This window comes from Miniopterus natalensis, chromosome 1, assembly GCF_054644295.1.
Source record: "Miniopterus natalensis isolate mMinNat1 chromosome 1, mMinNat1.hap1, whole genome shotgun sequence".
NCBI lineage: Eukaryota > Metazoa > Chordata > Mammalia > Chiroptera > Miniopteridae > Miniopterus > Miniopterus natalensis.
In genome coordinates, this window is record NC_142081.1 from 139,826,803 (window position 1) to 139,846,563 (window position 19,761).

At 41.4% G+C, this 19,761-nt stretch overlaps 1 protein-coding gene across 1 annotated transcript in view; it reads right to left on the reverse strand.

Moving 5' to 3' along the window:
- Positions 1-14,584: 14,584 nt before the first annotated feature.
- Positions 14,585-19,761, reverse strand: part of GSTCD (glutathione S-transferase C-terminal domain containing) — a 113,539-nt gene continuing 108,362 nt past the window's right edge. The window contains exon 12 of the mRNA XM_016223620.2: positions 14,585-17,036. Coding sequence (XP_016079106.2) covers positions 16,900-17,036 — 137 coding nt within the window. The 3' untranslated portion in view covers positions 14,585-16,899. The remainder of the gene's footprint in view (positions 17,037-19,761) is intronic.

The following is a 19,761-nucleotide window of genomic DNA, read 5'->3' on the forward strand; positions in this document are numbered from 1 at the left end:
TGACTGAGTCTTACCAATGGCCCCGAGTCTCCTGGTACCTCCACACCCTGGCCCAGGCAGCTGGCTCCTCAGCAAGGTGCGAGCTCCACAGTGTGGGTGACAGGGGGTCCAGGGGGTGGGGCTGTTGCTTTCCCTAGGCTAACGCCACACGGCGGGAAGGGATCCACCCAAGAGAGATGGCATCTGTGATGCAGGAGAGGAGCTCATCACAGGGATTCTGGTGCCTGTCACTTCAGTTCTCTTTCCAGAGCCACAAACCCCAGCATGTGAAAAACAGCGTGGAGTTTCCTCAAAAAATTAAAAATGAAACTGCCTTATGACTCCCTAATTTCACTTCTGGGGAGATATCTGAAGAAACCCAAAACACCAATTTAAAAGAATATATGCAGCCCTATGTTCATTGCAGTGTTATTTATAATAGCCAAGATTTGGAAGCAGCCCATGTCGATGAGCGGATAAAAAAGCTTCAGTACATTTACACAATGGAATACTGCTCTGCTGTAAAAAAAATATGGAAACCTTATGTTTTACTACAGCATGGATGGACCTGGAGAGTATTATGCTAAGTGAAATAAGCCAGTCAGAGAAAAACAAGTACCATATGATTTCACTTATATGTGGAATCTAATGAACAAAATAAACTATCAAACAAAATAGAAACAGACTCATAGACAGAGAATCGACTGGCAGCTGTCAGAAGGGAGGGGAGTTGAAGGGTGGGTGAAAAAAGTGAATGGATTGAGCTCATAAAATAGATGTTACATATGGCTCTAACACTTGAGGATATCTTTTAAAACCCCAATTATAGTTTTTATTTAAAGACGGCATTTTTCAAGAAGGGAAAAAATGTATCCGTAATTGGCTGGATATTAACACTTAGCATAAACTTATTTCTTGGCCTTTATTTGCAGAGGGCAAGAAAGTTGGACAAATACGCAGAATGTTTCATTTGCTTTTCCAGGAAAAACAATAACCCCAGTAAATCAGTATTATTTCTGGTTTTTAGATGAGGAACCTGAGACCTAGAAAGGTTAAGTAACTCACCCAAGGTCACACATAGTATGGTAAGGGGCAGAGTCTGGTTTCCAGGTCAGGCACGGCTGATTCCAAAATCCATGCTCTTTGTCACACCCTTGATGGTTTCTAGACTAAATCTACAGCATGTTTATTACCAGGGCAGAAGAAAACGTTTGTTTGAATTAATTATAGTGTAATTCAACTGAATAGCTCCATTTTGAGGAGTGTGCTGGGATGCTGGGTGGGGAACGAGATTATCTCGCCCCATCATGACAAAATTATACTGTTACCTTATGACAACCCACTTTCTCCTGCAAAAGAAAAGAAAGTAGCTGATAATACATGGGCTACAGAGTCTCGTGCACTAAACTCTCATTAGATTTGAATTTTTTTTAGCTAAAGAAAACGCATAGATGTTGTGTGATTACATGACTGTAGCAACATAAAGGTTATTTATGTATATCTAAGTACATATATAAGTCCTATAAAATGTATCGTGTACATTGATATGCCACATACATGCTCATATTTATGTATATATGCAAATACACCCAAATATTTGCACATGATACTTGGCTAAGCATATTTTTTTAAACCTTTTTTTTAAATCCCCACCCGAAGACATTTTCCCCATTGCTTTTCAGAGAGAGTGGAAGGGAGAGAGGGTAACATCAATGTGAGAGAGACACATTAACTGCCTCCCGCAAGCCTACCGCCTGGAGCTGGGGATCGAGCCCCCAACCCTGGTACGTGCCCTTGACCAAAATCAAACCTGGGACCCTTCAGTCCATAGGCCTATGTTCCAACCACTGAGCCAAACCAGCTAGGGCTAAGCATATTTTTTTGATAAATTTGCATAATGCTTAGCAAATAACTAGCACATAGTAGGTTCTTTATTGATGCTAATTACTATTATTATTTTGTTGTAATTATTACTTATATTCTGTGAAACAACATACAGCATTTTAAAAAAGAATGAAGGTCATTCTCTAGCAGATATTTTACCAGTACTTTAAAAAATTATGCCAGCCTTTTTATATTGGGCGACTGAATACTCTTGAAGATATTGGCTGCAAAACTCCTCTAAAGAGAGATAAGAATTAACATGGTCAGCAGCAAATTCCACTTAAACATAGTGAAATAATTTTGTGAATAACAGCTAGGTGACTAAATGTTTACTTTCTGATGACTATCTAACCACAAATATTTTCTAATCATGTTAATATGCAGGCAGAAGGAAGAAGGTAAGGCATTACACATTTTTGGTGTATTTGCACAAAATATCATGTTGGTAAGAGAATATTATATTATTGACAGACTTTTTGGAAGAAGAAATACCTTTGCGGCTATTTGCCTAATTTATGCTGCGGAGAGAGGATGAGAGTTGAGACATTCTCGTGGACGAGAGGCCAATACGAGTAAAAGCAAAACACTTTTCAAGTAAAAGCAAAGCACTTTTCTTCAAGTATTTGACATAATTGGATAAAAACCTGTGGGAGAGGAAGGGGGCAGAGGAGGGAAGTCTCCTTAGTTATCCCTGAGATAGGATCCTGACAAGGGTCTAGTGAGCGTCCAGCGAGTCGGGCTTCAGATTGCCTTTCAGCCCGTGGGAGCTGGCCTCTTCTAGTCCTGGAGGCCGAGTTGTAAAGTGGCTGTCTTTAAGGTTAAAAACCCTATCTTTTTGTTCCCTTTTCTGTTGTTTTTCATCATTTGTCCTAAAATATGTTGCTGCATATAAAAATATTAGGATTATGTATAACAAGTCATTCTCTAGGACTTCATGTTCTTCCGTTCGTAACACAAGTGGGTTGAATCAGATGCTGGTCTCCAGATCTAAAATTCTAAGTCAAAGACCAGTGTTTCCAGAAGTGATTAGTCATCAGAATTACTGGAAAACGCTTCTAAACATAGTTTCCTGAACCCAACGTTCAGACATTCTGATTCATTCATTCAACTAATGATTATTGAGGACCTTGCTTTGGAGTCTGGGTACACAGTGGGCCCAAATAAGCACAGTCCCATCCTGCCACAGCTGCTGCAGAAGGACCGAGCATGACCCCAGGAATGCTTTTTTAAAAAGTACGTTTTTATTGATTGTTTAGAGAGAGAGGAAGGGAGAGGGAGAGAGAGAAACACTGACATCAACATCGATTGGCTGCCTCCTGCAAACCCCCTGCTGGGGATCAAGCCCTCAACCCAGCATGTGCCCTGACTGGGGTTGAACTGTGACCTCCTGGTGCATAAGACAGTGCCCAAACCACTGAGCAACAGGAATGTGTTTTTAAAACATGACTCTCCAGGCAATTCTGATAACTAGACAGTTTAGAGAAACAATGTTTTAGACCAAATGCAGACAAGAGACATTTCTGAGTGACCATTTTAATTTTGTATGAGATGATCTAAGCTTTACACTCTAGAAATGTAACCATTTTTCCCTGAAAAAGTTTAAGTAGCTTCTCTAAAATATATACAGGGTTGGGAAAAAGGTTTACAGTTGTTTGTATGAAAAATAATACAATAATTAATAAATAATGCAAGAATAAATTGTTTGGCGTACTCACAACTGTAACTTACTTTTGCCCCACCCTGTGTATATATATACATATATATATAAAACATTTACACATATGTAAAGATATATGCATATCTTAGATTGAAACATAAATGTTAACAAGAAGAAAGCACACACTTAACAGATGTAGTTACAGTATGCTGGTATTGAGTGAGGTTTTAACAAATTAACCTTGTTGGTTGATACATTAACTATGGACATCTGCACAAATTAAAAGAAAATAATATTGAATTTGAAAGGCTGAGAGTTAAAGTTCAGATTGCTTACACAAATAAATGAATTACTTACTTTGAATTCTGTTATTTACTGTGATTTCTCTTGGAAGAATTTTAAAGCCTCACCTATTTTAATGTTTAACGCTTTGAAAACTTCTTGAGATGTATGAACATTTTATGCCTCCTAGGTTTGTTTTCCTCTAAATAATACCAGACCGGAAGTTAACAAAATGAAATAAATGAAAGAACCCCTGTTTCTATGCCGCCAAATTATAAACACAAAGACGTTTGACCTCACTGCTGGGACTGTGGACCCTGAGGAGACCAAAAGGATAAATGGCCCGTCGCGAGTATACACACGTTTCCATGTCCCAGCATTGCTGACCGGTCATGAGATAACTGGTGTCTGCACTTACATTAATTTAAGGAATTTTAAACACCTTGCTGACCAAAGCAGCCTGCATGGGCGAGTTCTGGCTCGAAAGAGCCGGTCAGCAAGGCATTAACGAAGGGGCTATGAATAGCCAACCCTTAATTGTTTGATTTGTAAGTTAGACCCTTTATCACAAGTTTCCCCCCCTAACAACACCTACATTTCAGTTGGGCCAGTGCCAAATACAAAGATGCCATTCAGAGCAGCCCCTGTCTGTTCACGTGCTGTCTCTGTGTCAATTCGGTTCCCGCAGGGGCTTCAGATGGAGAGACTTGATTCACTGCAGGGACCACAAGCAGGAATAGGCCGGGTGCGGGGAGGGAAGAAGCGATGTGAAAAGCCAAGAGGTCAGCCTGAGTGGGAAGCAGGTAAACAGTCTGGGGTGTAACAGGACAAGAGTAGGATGCTGTAGACCAGGCAGAAACAGCGGAGGAAGGGCCCCTCAGGAGGGGCTGTGGCTGCAGGGCACACAGCACCAGAGACCCCTTCTGGGCAGGCCGCAGGGAGTGAGTAACGCCCGCACCGCTCTTTCCCCTCCTTTCCGCCTTCCGATTTTCTGAACGCTTCCCCAGCGTCAGGTGTCCTGGGGGCAGGGCAAGAAGGTGTATCAGGGACACACGGACACTTTAAGGAAAAGCCCAGACTCTCTGATCCAGAGACTCTCTCAAAAGACAGTTCTTAGTGGGCGTTTAAAACTATGATCCATTCTTCATACAAAGACTATTTACTTTGAGGATCCATGAATATTTTGAAATCTAAACTGGTTTCGGTTGCAAACAGGTTTCTATTTTCTTTGTTTTTACTAAATTCTAGCTGCAAGAATTACGTGTCTTTATGTTGCTTCCTGCTCTAATCAGCTATTATGAGCAGTAAATTGTAGGCAAGGAGCCAAATCTAATACAAAAAAAGATATTTTGGATTAGCTGTAATTGCTCTTCTACTTTAGTAAGGATAATCCAGAATTTGACTTTGGTGATTTAAATAATAGGATTAAAAGACGATCCAGCTTCTTTGTGCATTCCCTCTTATTATGGGAGTTGGCTGAGCCGTGGCAGGACCTCTGTCATTCGCGTGGGTGTGGGCCTGAGTCAACCCGCACACAAAAGCCTGTCTTCTCAAATACTTGAGAAACCGAAAATGCCAAAATACATTTTATAAATTCAGCAAGAAAAAGAGTAAATACTGTTAAGGCTGCTGAAAACCTGGATGAATAATGGGCTTTGAGATGCTGCGAGATCAAGAGGACAGCTGCTCAAATGTCATAGCCTAAAAGAGGACAACCAATGTCAGGCCGGCTGCCGGTCAAGGGGTTTCACAAAAGGTTGCCCAGAAGGGATGTCACCCTCTGCAGGAAGCACAAATGTGGTTGCCAGGACCTTACATTTTTCAAATGCTGCGATACAAAAGGACCAAAGGCAAGTTGATCCAAAACGATGCATTGAACATTGCATAAATGATTTGTACAATCGGAAAGCCGAACGCCTTTCCGTGAACACACTTGAAAAAGAGAGCATTGGAACATTAGTGTCACAAAGAAATACACTAGCGACTGGTGTTCAAAGGGTGCTTAATAAATTCATGATTTTAGAGTGGAAAAGCTAAATTTCCCAGTTTTTATTTATTTTTCTCATTCATAAAAGTCATCAAAGGTGTAAGCAGGGGATGGACATTAGGAAAGCCCATTCAATTCCATTGCATTTGCAAGTTGAAATATAAGGTAAATGTTGGCCATTTGCAATTATTTTCAAGTAATTCAAGTAAACTCTATTTCATAATAATTTCAGCATTAAGTTGGGGTAGTCTGAAGGCTAGGAAGAGACCATTGATTGAAACTGAGTGCAAAATATGCCCCATTAGGCTCCTCCTTCGCCTTTACAATCCCCGATGCCCAATAAAGCCCTCAAACCCACGCACGGATATTGATTACCTAATCTGTGTTAGTTGTTTTAATCTGCTTCCACCCACCTATTCCAGCCACAAATAGCTAGATGTCTGGAAGCACCAGCTCCTGCTCCGTCTGAGGGAGGCTTCACCTATTCAGTTGTGAGATGGCCTAGTCTTGACTCCAGGTTTGCAGCAAATACACAGGCATTTCCCCTGTGCTGCAAGGCTTCCTCCATCACTCTCCTCCACAGAGATCCAAACGGCTTCTCGTTGCCAGTAAGACTGTCTCAAGATAATGTATATAAAATCTCATCTGTAGTTTGGTTTTTACCCACCCGCATGTCCTACCCCGAGCTTGTTTTTTTTTGGCATAAGGGCCTTTTTGTGGTCTAAAACAGAAGTAATTTAAACACAACTCTATCTTTTTTGAAAGTCTGAAGTCATTGCTAAGGCAAGGCTATGTATCAAGGACAGGAAGGAGAGAGTAAGGGATGACTTTGGGGAAGGCCGAGGTGAGAGGAAAATTTTCCCTGGGCTGTGGGAAGGCATGAATTCACTGAAGAGAGGAGCCCTGCGCTCCACTCCGAGGAAATGACTTGAGATCAGAGGGAAGAGCTGCACCATTAATGCACTAGGGCAAATGGACCCTGAGCTTTGGGGCTCTGGCGCAGCAGCAGCTGAAGATTTTTCTCAATTTAAAACTGACATTAAATTCCTTACTTACATGTCAGGGACAACTTCTGATAACTTGTGAATCTTTGGTGAGGAGGGCATGTGATGAACAGCTGTTAGAATCATACTCCACTTCATATCTTTACTATTATTAGCTATTGTTAGAATAATGATGACTCCTCAATGAGCCTTATTTCATGCATCTGTAAAGTTAGATGGCAGTGTTGTAAAAATAAGATGTTATCAACAATATGTGACACACAGTCAATAGAAATAAATGACTTAGAGTTAACTCTGGAGAATTATAAACTTTTTCACACACACACACACAAAATTCCCTTAGCAATAGTATTTACCAACTTTCCCATCTTTTCAAAAAGCAAACAAAAACAACCTTTGGTTCAATATTGGTGATTTTTTTAAAATTTGTGGTAAGAACATGTAACTGAAGTCTAGCCTTTTAACAGCTTTTTAAGTGCACAATACAATATTGTTAACTATAGGCACAATATCCAGAACTTATTTATCCTGTATAACTGAAACCTTGTATCTGTTGAACAGCAGCTCCCTCTCCCTCCCTTTCCCCCAGCCCCTGGCAACCACCCACCATTCTGTTTCTGTTGCTGCGAGTTGGACTATTTGAGATACCTCATATAAGTGGGATCTTGCAGTATTTTTGCTCTGTGACTGGCTTATTTCCACTTAGCACAGTGTCCTCAGGTTCATCCATTGTCGAAAATCACAAGTTTTCCTTCTTTTCTAAGGTGGGATTTTTATGCCATTGCTATGTCTCCTGGAATTTGTACAGTGGCTTTGTGTAGCAGGTCCTGTAGGGCCTAGTGGCTCAGCCTCCCCAGTGACCTGAGCTGGATGCTCCAGGTGAGCCCCTGTGTGAGCTGTGTGCACTGTTCTATTGTAGTTGAGCCTTGATTAATGTTGGTATCACTGGGAAGGATTGACCCCCAGGCCAATCGGTTGCAAGGATTGGCTGTGATTACAAGGAAAGAGCTGCTGTGCAGAGCCGACTCTATGGAGCAGGACTTGCTTCAGTGGGGCTTCGGTGCTCACCAAGTCTGCCCTTTGGGTGTATCACTCATGGAGGTAGTAGGGTTGTAATTTGGCGTGGTCAAAGCTGATAGGTGCACTGTCTCTGCGGACTCCCAGGAGGTGTAAAGTCAGCCTCCACCTGTGCCCTGCCCTAGGCCATCGAGCATGAGCTACAAAGCAAGCTATAGATGGCTGCTGCTTGTGTTGAGCTTGGAGGTGCCCAGGAGAAGCCAAGCTGTGAGCCAGGGTAAACTGCTGCTGGTGCCAGGCCTGGGGCCACTTATTGAGAAGTATGGGGTACTCTGATGCCAGCTGCTGCTTGTTTGAGAGATTTTAGGAAAGCCTGAAGCATGAGGCAAGAGAAGCCAGTTGCATGGAAAAGCCGCTGGACATGACTTGGATGAGCCTGCAAATAAAGAGGGGCAAGGTCTCCCGGAATCACCAGGGTGGGGCAAAAGCTGTGCGTCAGGTTGATGGAGATGCAGATATGGTGCAGCCTGTTGGCTCTGTAGTGAGGAGGGCTCAGCAAAGGAACCCTGGCCTCTGCCAGCACTTCTGTCTGGGAGAAAGCTGCCCCTCCAGCTATCACCCTGATTCCAGACAAGTTAGTCCCTCCCCGAATGTCCCAGGTTCCTTTCAAGCCGCTGTCCCAGTGCTGGAGCTCAGAGGGAGTGAGTCCGGGGAAGTACGTGTGCCAGCCCTTTAAGAGGAGCCGCCTGGGGCCAGCAGCCTCTGTGTCAGCCACGATCTCCTCTGGTTTTTACAGCCAGGAGTTAAGGGGACTTCTCCTCCTGGCACTGGAACCCTGGGCTGGGGGGCAGGGAACCTTCACTTCTCAGGGAAACCTCCAAAGCCAAGATGTTCCTCTCAACTTTCAACTGCCACATGTAGGTGTGGGACCAGCCCTTTCTGCATCTCGGCCCCTCCTACCAGTCTCCATGTGCTTCTTTCATTCCCTGGTTGTAGGACTTCCGTTCAGCTAGATTTCGGGTGGTTCTGAATGATGGTGGTTCTGCATTTTAGTTGTAAATTTTGATGGGAGGCGGTGAGTACGGCGTTTACCTATGCCACCATATTGACCAGAAGCCCTACACGTTTCTTATGCTGACAAATTCTAGAAATAATGTGAAGATGCTCTTATGGTGAGACTGAGGGGGAAGCTGAGCTATGTTAATTTATGTGCATTGTTCTCTCTCCGCACAACCGTCTTTCACTTCCCTAAATACACACACAGATGCTTTCTCCAAGTAACTATTCGCTCTTAATTGAGCAGCAAACATGCCAACTACACAGTCGGTTAAAAGTCTATTCGGAGAAGGCCCTTGTCATCACTCTGCATGTGGCAATCCTAAACTCAAAGCACACAAGGGAAGAACAGTTGCCATTTACCCAGGAATGTTCTTATGTATTTTTAGTCTTATTAAATTCAGGGTAAATTGTGAGATGATTTATGAAGGACCTAATATAAATAAACAATAGGTTTGAATAAAGGATATAACTGAGACGACCATGTAAAATTTGCAGTGAAGTCAATTTGATTAGGAATAAAACTCATCTTTATTGCTACTATAGGTATGTAGTCACCTTCTACTTGGTTATGCATACAAACCATGGTTTTTTTCTAATTACTGAGGACATCTTGTTCTCAATGAAATGTGTGCTGCATTCCAAAATTACACGGGGGTCTCTATTGCTATTCTCAGATAATTGGTCTAGCTAGTGTATGCAGGGAAGAAAGCAACACACAGGAAAAATAGTCTGTGGGACTTCAAGGCTCGGCACATGCTCCCCTTCTGCCAGAAACGCAGGCAGATGGGGAGAAGTGATCTGGGGCTGAGCCCAGTTGTCAGGCACGTGAAGAGCAAGCTTCTCGTCACATTGAAGCAGCTCTCGTGGCAGAGAAATGGCACCTCCCTACGGATTGTACCTTCTACGGTCTTATTCCTTTACTGGTCATTCGGTGTCACTTATTCAACAGGTATTTATGAAGCCCCTCACTTGAGCCGTGCTCTACGCTGGGGCAGGTTTATGACGGTAAATATCAAACTGACACTTGTCGAGGCCTTCTGTTCTTGCTTCTCCTCCTGGAAAGGGACAATCATTTGCCGTCTTCTTCATAAAAAGTCCTCAGGTGACACAGGTAGCAACTGTCACTTCTTAGTCTTTTGCAGCATTGGATTTGCTAGGTATATTTTAAGAACATGATATAAAATAAAAACATAAACCAAAACAGCACAAAAATCCCACATGCTTGATACCTGCATGTAGGTCTACAGAGGGGAAAGGAAAACCTCATATGCATTTTTCTTCCCCACACGGGAAGTGTTGAAAGATATTATTCATTCTATAAATATTTTTTGAGTTCCTACTATGTGCCTGATTGGATTAGGTGCTGACAGTGTAGTGGTGGATAACTCTGTGCTTGGAGCTTAAATTCTGCTGAGGACCATGTAAGAAACATGCACAAATGAATTGTGGGGAGAGGGTAAGTGGGAGGGTCACTCAGTAGGGCAGAAAGCCTTCTTCTAGGAGGCGACAGCAAACACTGAATCTGACTCCCACGATGAAAATTTTTCCAGATAGTCATCGAGTTAATATTCTCCCATTTGCTGCTGAATTTTGTTTTCTTACTTGATTATATAGTGTTGTTATTTGATTCAGATAAACTAGACCTTAAAGCAAACAAACACAAGTGAACAACACCTGGCTTTGTTACAATGCTATGAAAAAGGAGTCCTGAAAAAGCAAATGTTCTTTTATTGTAAATATTGGAAAAAAGATGATAGTAATTGGATGATTCTTTAGTGCAGAGCATTAATTTTTACTATAATATTTTCAATTCCTTTAGATCAGTGATACTTAATATAAATATAAATGTTATTTGGGGTCATGGATTCTTTTGAGAGTCTAATTAATACTATGGTCCCTCTCTCTAGGAAAATGCATGTCCATAGGAACTAGAGGGTACAATTTCAGGAGAGGTTCACACATTTTCTTTCTGAAGTCACAAATTATTTACATCATTATAAAACATAAAACCCTGTTAGATGTCAAAATGTATTTTAAAGCTGCAATAATTCTGGTACAAAAATTCAACGAAACAGAATACAAATGAAGAAAGTCTCCAGTGTACTTCGTATACTAAAGACATCTCAAATCAGTGGGGGAAAGTTGAAGTTTTATAATGATGTGGTGAAAATAATTATGTGAAAAGAAATTTTGAGATTACTACCTCCAACCACCCACCAGGAAAAACAACAACACTGTGCTGGGTTAAAGATTTAAGTGTGAAAACTAAAACTATTAAAGAATTAGAATACCAAAACTATAGGTGAATATTTTTTTTTTATCACTGGGAGGGAAAAATCTTTCCAAGCAGAAATCACAAGGAAAATAGTAACATGTATATAACCAAATGTGTATTTTAAAGTTTATAACAGCAAAACAAAAACAATACCTTCCTCCATAAAGGCCAACTTAAAAAAACTGTAATGTAATTAACAAAAAAGTCTTCAACTCATAAACAAACTTTTACTTATCTTTATATAAAAGATGAAATTACCAGATAAAAATGGCAAGAAATGTGAACACAATAACTTGGTTTTAAAGCAAGAGCTCAGTAGATGTATTGATTAAACGAATAAACTGAAAGGCAATACACAGAATATAAATGGCCAATAAACATATAAAAAGTATGTGATTATATGCCTAAGTTCCAAATGAATATCAAAACAAAATAGAATTTTTGCCCATCAAATTGGCCAAGATTAAAACAAAAATCTGGAAATAGCTGTGTGTTGGTTAAGCGTATGGGGATATAAATAATTATACAGTTCTGAGTGTAAACTCGTACTTTCTTAAAGGAATATTTGGCATTGCAGGTCAAGCACTTTAATAATATTGATATCGTTGTAATTAACCCAGTTATTAATTAACAGGAAAAGAGCAAAGGGGAGGCCAGATAATATGGGCATGCCATTGGTTCCAGAAAGCTGCAGTTTAACGCTCTCCAGGTCTGTTCCCTGCAGATCCTGGGGAAAGGGACTGACAAAGAAAGGACAGACACACGCCCAGTGAAGTCTAACCCACTAGAGAGAGTGTTTGCCTGTGAGCCAGACCTGGAACAGGGCGTGGGCCAGAATGGGCACGGCCACTACCGGGCACGAAATTGAAACACAGAAGCTCCTGAACAAAGGGAGCCCTCTCTTGGCTCTCTGGCTCCCTCGGGACTCTCGTTGCGGGGGTGGGCTCTCAGCTCTGCACTCCCCGCATGGCCCACAGCCACGCGGACCCCACGCCCAGGGGACTATGGACGAATGGGCTCGGCTCCCCGCGGAAGGGCAGCTCTGGGCACTGGCTTTGCTTCCAGCTCTGCTGAAGCCCCAGCTGCACATTTTCCAGGCCCGGGTTAAGGGAAATGGGACTTTGGAAACCGAGGGATAGAATTCCACACAAACAAAGCTTCCTGCCCCATCACATCCTCCCGTGGGGGCCTCCGGAAATGCTTATTGCAGCTGCACCCCAAGAACCCCACTCCCACTAGCATCGGAGAAATTTCACCCGCACAATTCTCTCCAATGACAAACATGAGGCAGCATTTGCAACCTTGAAGCTCTGTTTAGTAGAAGTACCTCCAACCTTCCATAGTAACAACAACAACAACACAAATCCTTTGTTTTTCTGGAACGTTTCAAAGTGTGAGAACTCTGCAGAGCAAGGGGAGGAACAGCCTTCCCTGTCTTTGGATCGGATAAAACGCCCTACCTCGGGGCACTAGCGCTCAGAGTCTCTGTTCCTAAGCTGGAAGGTGCAGAGGCCTTGCCTCTCTTCCCCCTCCCTCTTCTCTTCCATTTTTAACTGCATTGCTGGTGGCATATTTTACCATTGGTTGTAATTATCTGCAACCCCCTCCACCAACATTATCCAGCCCCCCATTAAACTCGGGAAGGGCCGTGTAATTTGCCAGCCACACAGGGGGCGTGACGTGCAGGACACCTGAGCAGAATCTTCCAGCTGGAGCGTCGGCGGAGCCTGTCGTCCCTCTGCCCTGAGCCCGGCCGCGCTCCTGACACGGCTGCTGGGCCAGGTGTGGTCACCTGGAGCGCAGTCATAGCTAACTCGGTGGATATATATAGTATGCGTGGGAAAAACACATCTGTGGAGAACTTCAAAGGGCACAGAGAGTTCGTCCCCGCAGCATAGCCCAGCTAGATGGCTTTGAGCTGAATTCAAATGTTAGCTGTGCCAGCGACTGGCTGGGTTCAAGTCTGAGTCTGCTCTTACTATGGAATATTGGCTTTAGTTTCTATAAAATGGGATTACTGATGGGATCCAGCTCTTAGGGACATTATGGCGATTAAATGGCTTAAAAGGGCTAAATGAGTTATTTATAGAGGGGTTAGAATAGTGCCTAGCAAGTGTCAATAACTGTATTAGTGTTTGTTAAATAAATTCATGTGTGTGCTTGTGTGTATATGTGTGTAGGAAAGTGTACAAGAAATATGAACAGTAATTTAAAAGTTTTTTCCTCTTTTTGTTTAGCTACATCTAGTTTTTCTTCAATGGACATGCGTTTCTGGTGTAAATTTTTAAAAACCTATTAAAAAATCCTTAAGTTCTTTTCACTGAGACTTTGTTAAAAGGTAATTTAAAAATGTATTGCCTTCTTTATTATGATTTCATTATATCACTTCCATGGGAACATATCTGTAATTTTATTATAAAAGTCAATAGAAAAACAAGTATCAGTCTATGGAAGTTCTATTAATGGCGATTTTCTTGAACCAAGGAGTAGGAAACACCTGTAGCCAAAATCTTGAGAATGAGATGAAGTGTTTAATTACTATTATTCATGTTATTTAGTATGTGCGCTCTGAAAACATCTTGATTTCTAATATTAAACTTTGTCTCCCTAAATAAGATCAAGCTGTTTAGTCATTAATAATTATACCCCTGTTCTCTGAGCCAGGCTCGAAAGCCAATGAGAGATGAGCTCTGGCTTCCAATATTACCACCTCAGGGAAGACAGACCGGTGAGGAGCAGCTTTGCTTTGGATGGACCAGGGCAGGGGCGAGACCGGGTCATTTGCTTGGATTGTCGTCATTGCAACAATCTTTTTGCTGCATCCAACACCTTTTACCCTGCCTGCTGAGAAAAAGCCTTGCAAGGATTTACACAGAAAAATCACGATCCAAGAGCAATCATTAGCACCTAGCTACAGCCATCACAGCTGGAGATTCCATGCCTGAGAACAAGGGTGGGATGCGAGTGGGGCCACTTCCTTTTTTATCCTCTATGTGCATCATATGGGTGTCGTGGGGGCCTGGGGGGTGGCTCTTTGAGTCACCTGGGAGGACGCAGAAGACTCCTCTGATGGTGCGCGTCCTATAACAGGTACTCCAGGGAGGTCAGGAAAGGCTCTCCCTAGGAGGCAAAGTCTAAGAACTAAAGATTGAATGAGATTAAGCGAGTGGGAAGGGGTACGAGGAGGCTTATTCTGGGGAGTGGGAACAGTATGTAAAAGCTCAAAGTAATAGCGTTGAAACTATCAAACAATAATAAATAAAACAAAGTATCTACACTGAAAATTATAAAACACTCCTGAGAGTAATTAAAGAACTAAATAAATACATGGTAAGATATATTATGTTCATGGATTTTAAGACTCAATATTGTTACATTTACTAAATGTAAAAAGCTAGAACCATAGTTTCTATAAGAAAACAGGAAGAATCATCATAACCTTCGAGTAGGTAAAGATTTATTAAAGGGGACACGCGAAATATTTGATTATAAAAAAGATATGTTCGGCTTTATAAAAATTAAAACATTTGTTAGGAAAATGAGTAGCTAAGTCACAGACTGGGAAAAATATTCTCAATACATATATCTGACAAGGACTCATACCCGGAACATATAAAGAACACTTATAAATCAACAATAAAAACCCAGTTGGCCAAATTTTACAAATGAGCAAAAGACTTGAATAGACACTTGACAAATGATTCTTAACATCTCTGGTCATCAGAGAAATGAAAACTGAAAGCAGGATGGGACACTTTTCACACCCACCAGAATGGTTAAAATAGAAAAGACTGACAGTATCCAATGTTGGAAAGGACGTGGAGAACTAGAGCTTTCTTATATTGCTGGTGGGAATATAAAATGGTAAAACCACTTTGGAAAATTGTTTGGCAACTGACATTCATTTAACGACCCAGCAGTTCCACCACTAGGTATTTATTCAAGAGAAATAAAAACACATATCCACAAGAAGACTTGTACAAGAACATTCATAGGCTTCATTCACAATATCCTCAAACTGGAGACAATCCAAATAAATACCTGCAGGAGAATGGACAAACACATTTAGATATGTTTATGTGATGGGATACCATGTAGGTATAAGAAGAAACTATTGATATACATAACAATGTGAATATTTTTCAAAAAATACTGTTGGGCAAAAGGAGCCAAACACAAAAGACTACATACTCAATGACTTGATTTATTTGAAGGACAAAAATAGACCAAACAAATGTAGGGTGATAGAAATCAGAGAACGGTTGCCTTTGGGGCGAAGGATATTGAACTGAAAGGAACATGAGGGAACTTTCTTGGCTGATGGAAATATTCAGTATCTTATTTCTGGTGGTGGTTGCATGGGTGTATATAGTTGTCCAAACCTCTCAAAGTGAACACTTAAAATCTGTTATTTTATTATCTGTAAATTATTCCTTAATTTTTAAAAAACCCAGAATAAAAGCATAGTGCGTTTATTGGGGCAAATGACTAAAATACTCAGGGCTGATGATTAATCCTTTTCTCATCTTTTATCCCAAAAAACAAGCGTTCACCCTCCTCCCATATTATTCCTGTATTTTAACCCACAGTGATGAAAGAATTATTTATTAAAATCCTTTCTCCTCATGGTACGTTATACAGGTTGAAATCATCAAAATTGATTAAATAAGCCTTATCTGAAATGGAATAGCCTAGGACTTGTGAAAAAAAAAAAAAAAAGCAGATCATGAAAAAGGATATGCCCTTTGTCCTTAAAAACTCTGGCTGGTGGAATAAGAATTTGGGTAGAGATCACTTCAAATAAGCTTATATATTCTGTACTCCTCCCACCTCCGATTTATACTCAATAAGTTATACCCCCCAATATGAGTGATATCTGAAAAACAAATCCTGTGACCATACATTGTAATATGATATAAAGAAAACTAATTCACTAATCTTTCTCTTCTGCCTTATTTCTATCTATAGGCAAGGCATTGTATCTATTGCAACTCATTATGAATCCTTAGAAGAAACTGGGCCAGAGTCTTGAAAATAATGGATCCTCAATAATTATTTAATCAACATATTTACTGGTTAGTTAGAATTTATGTCCAAATTACATGTGCCCATAATGGAAAATATACTGCAATTATTTTATAATGTCTTCATATAAAATGTTTGAACCGGAGATGATCTCATTAGGTGATTTATGGGAAGTATATTTAAACGGAGTATATGATATAATGTATAAGTCCAACTCACCCCAGCTTAAAAGTTTAATCACACTGTAATTACCTGACAAGATTTTTTTAAAAATTATATATAAAGTACTGTTGTTAGAAATATAAAACAAACAAACCCCACTGAGTCTAGCTTTGGTCTCCACTCAAGTATCTAAATACTTATAAAGACTGCAAGTACATTGTTTTTGAATTGAACACCATGTTGGCCAGATCAGAGAAGCTGTGAACTGAGAAGGAAATTGTTATTCCAGTGATGGAGCCTCAACTAGAGAGTCTTATTCTGCTGGCAGCTGAGGCTTCAGGGGATTCTCACTATAAAAACCAGTGGTCTTTTAATCACACATTATAAAAGCATTTGCGATGCTTTGCAGGCAGCCTTTCTTCAAAGATTTTCCCGCCGCTTTCCTTCCTGAGCACAATAGGTTCAAGATGGCTAATGCTGTCTCCTAGTTGTGCCAAGAACCTCCCGAATGCCACTGAGCTTTCATCATGAAGACAAATGGCAAAACATCAAATGGGAATATCTCATTCTAAACGGGGACTCCCACGATCATGTTATTTTTGGGAGAGCAGCTCTCTGGCTCCATGGATATCACTTGAACGGAGTAGCCGCGTTCTTCTGCAGCTCTTGCTCGGTCCAGATCCACCAGGCACATGCACTGTTTTCCTGAAATACAGTCAACGGTATGAGACACCCTTCAGCTAACAGTGTCATTTCAATTCGCTTAAGAGACTCTATACAGTGACGACGTCTATAGGTATATGGAGATTCTGTTTGCCTCCAAGTCCTCTTTAGTCTCTTTCAATTTAATTCTTGATCAGTATGGAGAGAAAACAATCACAGATATATAATATCTCAAGGATTTGTTTCTGCTAGTAATTTAAAGTATGTTAACCTTCTAAAATGTATTTATAAATAAATCTCAAATAACAACTACAGATTCTATTCTCACTTTGGTTAAAAAATCTATGTAAAGTCCTTTTTTCTTCATGCCCTATGAAAACACATTATCTGTAATATTGTGAAAAAATAATATCTGTCTTTAAGAATACCTAAAATGACATGTAAACAGAGGGCCATCTGAAAGAATACTGCCTTTCGCACCTGGAGATTTTTAGGACAATAAAGAAATAGAAGACATTTGTGAAAATTCTCAACTGTGTGCTATTATTTCAAATAGATGTGTAATATAGAGTGTAATATAATCTTAATTTTCAGACTCCTGTCCCCATATGAAATAGTGGTATTTGAGCTTCTTTGTAATCTTTGGAAAACAAAAGGAAACCTGACTAGCAAGCCAAGCAGTTAATTTGTGTTCATTTGGCAAACTTCTATTTCAAAAGTAGCTCAGGAAAAAAATGATTTGGGCTTGAATATATTCAAAGTTATGGCTTTTACACTTTAAATTTCTTTAAATTCAATATACAAACTTCTTCATACTCTTGGAAAAAGGTAACTGAGGCCCAGCCGGTGTGGCTCAGCGGTTGAGCATCGACCCATGATCCAGGAGAACCAGGTTGGATTCCCGGTCAGGGCACATGCCTGGGTTTCGGGCTCCATCCCCAGCAGGGGGCGTACAAGAGGCAGCAGATCAATGACTCTCATCACTCATGTTTCTCTCTCTCTCCCTCTCCCTTCCTCTCTCTGAAATCAATAAAACATATACCTTTTTTTAAAAAGGTAACTGACTCCATAGAACTTTATTCATTCCATTTTTCCTCAATAATTATAATAATCCCTAAGCATTTTTTCTAAATGATTTATTTAAATGATAGCAGAAACTGTTAAACATACACAGCTTCAGATGTGAAGACAGAAAACTAAAATAGAGAAATTCTCCTCCAAAGACAGAAGAATCCTCACAGGTAAACAGTGGAAGTTGAAATCAGCAGGTAAGAAATCGGCAACGAAAGATTCAGATTTAAAATATTTTGTATATTTTCCTTAAAAGGCTCATGCCAAAAAAGATGAACTGTGTTGAGTGATACAAAAAAAAGATGTCTAGAATTCCATTCAGGCTAAATCACCCCCTCTTCATCAACAGCCATATGGCTAACATTTTTTCCCCCTTAAACTATCGTTCCTCCTTTAAGACATCTGCAAGCCCCCTCCTCCCCCCAATCTACTTTTCGATTTAAATGAAACATTCTCTGTCAGATGGGATGCTCCACATTCCTTCAGTACCCACCCTGGGTTTACCCCACAGCTCCTCTAATCTTGGCTTAGATCCCAGTCCAGTCAAAACTTTTCCTTTTCTATTACCTAGAAGACTCTCATGGATTCACATGTTGAAGCAGACTTTACAACTAAAACCCAGTTGTGGGACGTCTGCCTTTTGGGGCCTCGGAAGCTTCCTAAAATGTTCACAGAACAAAAGTATGACCTGTGCAAAATATAGATGGAGACACGTGATGGAGTCTGACTTTGAAACCTGACTTTCCCTCCCTTCATGCCAGTGATCCCGAGAAACACTTCTTGTCCTCAACTAGCCAGGTCCCTTCCAGCCACTCCCTTCTGGTGTAACGCCGGGAACATCAGCCATGTACACCCCCATGCTCCACACCAACGTGCCTTCACCGAGTCAGGTGAGGTTAAATGCTAAACTCTGCCTCAATATATGTGTTTGACTGTACATCAAACGTACAGTCAACTAACTCAGTGTTGGAGAAGGGAAAAGACGGAGGAATGGGGGGGAGAGAGGGAGGGAGGGAGAGACACAGAGAGGGGGAGGGGGAAGAGAGGGAGGGATGGAGGGAGGAAGGGGGAGAGAGAGAGGGGGAGGGAGAGAAAGGGGGAAGGAGAGAGAGGGGGAGGGAGGAAGAGAGGGAGGGATGGAGAGAGGAAGGGGAGAGAGAGAGGGGGAGGGAGAGAAAGGGGGAAGGAGAGAGGGGGGAGGGGGAGAGGGAGGGAGAGAGGGGGAGGGAGGAAGAGACAGGAGGGGAGGGAAAGAGAGCGGGAGGGAGGGGAAAGGAGGGAGAGGGAGGGAGGGAGATAGAAAGGGGAAGGGAGGGAGGAGGGATGGAGGGAGAGAGAGGGGGAGGGAGGGAGAGACAGGAAGGGAGGGAGAGAGAGAGGGAGGGAGAGAGAGGGAGAGGTGGTAGGAAGGAAGCAGCGAGCTTTTTTCATATGTTTATGCCCCAGAGTGTGAGAAAGGGAAGGGAATCACTCATCCCTTCAGCCTCAGGTCTGGAACGCCTCTCCACTGCGACTATCTTGCTACGCCGACTTTGATGTTACAGTTTAAAGGTAACCAGTCCTCATATTAATAACATGGTCCCTGAATGACAGCTAATGACATCTGGCACTCAGCCAAAGGAACAGCAATCTGTTTTCCAGACCAGGATGGCCACCAAGGTGGGGCTTTTCTACATAATTTTTAAGACTAGTTGGG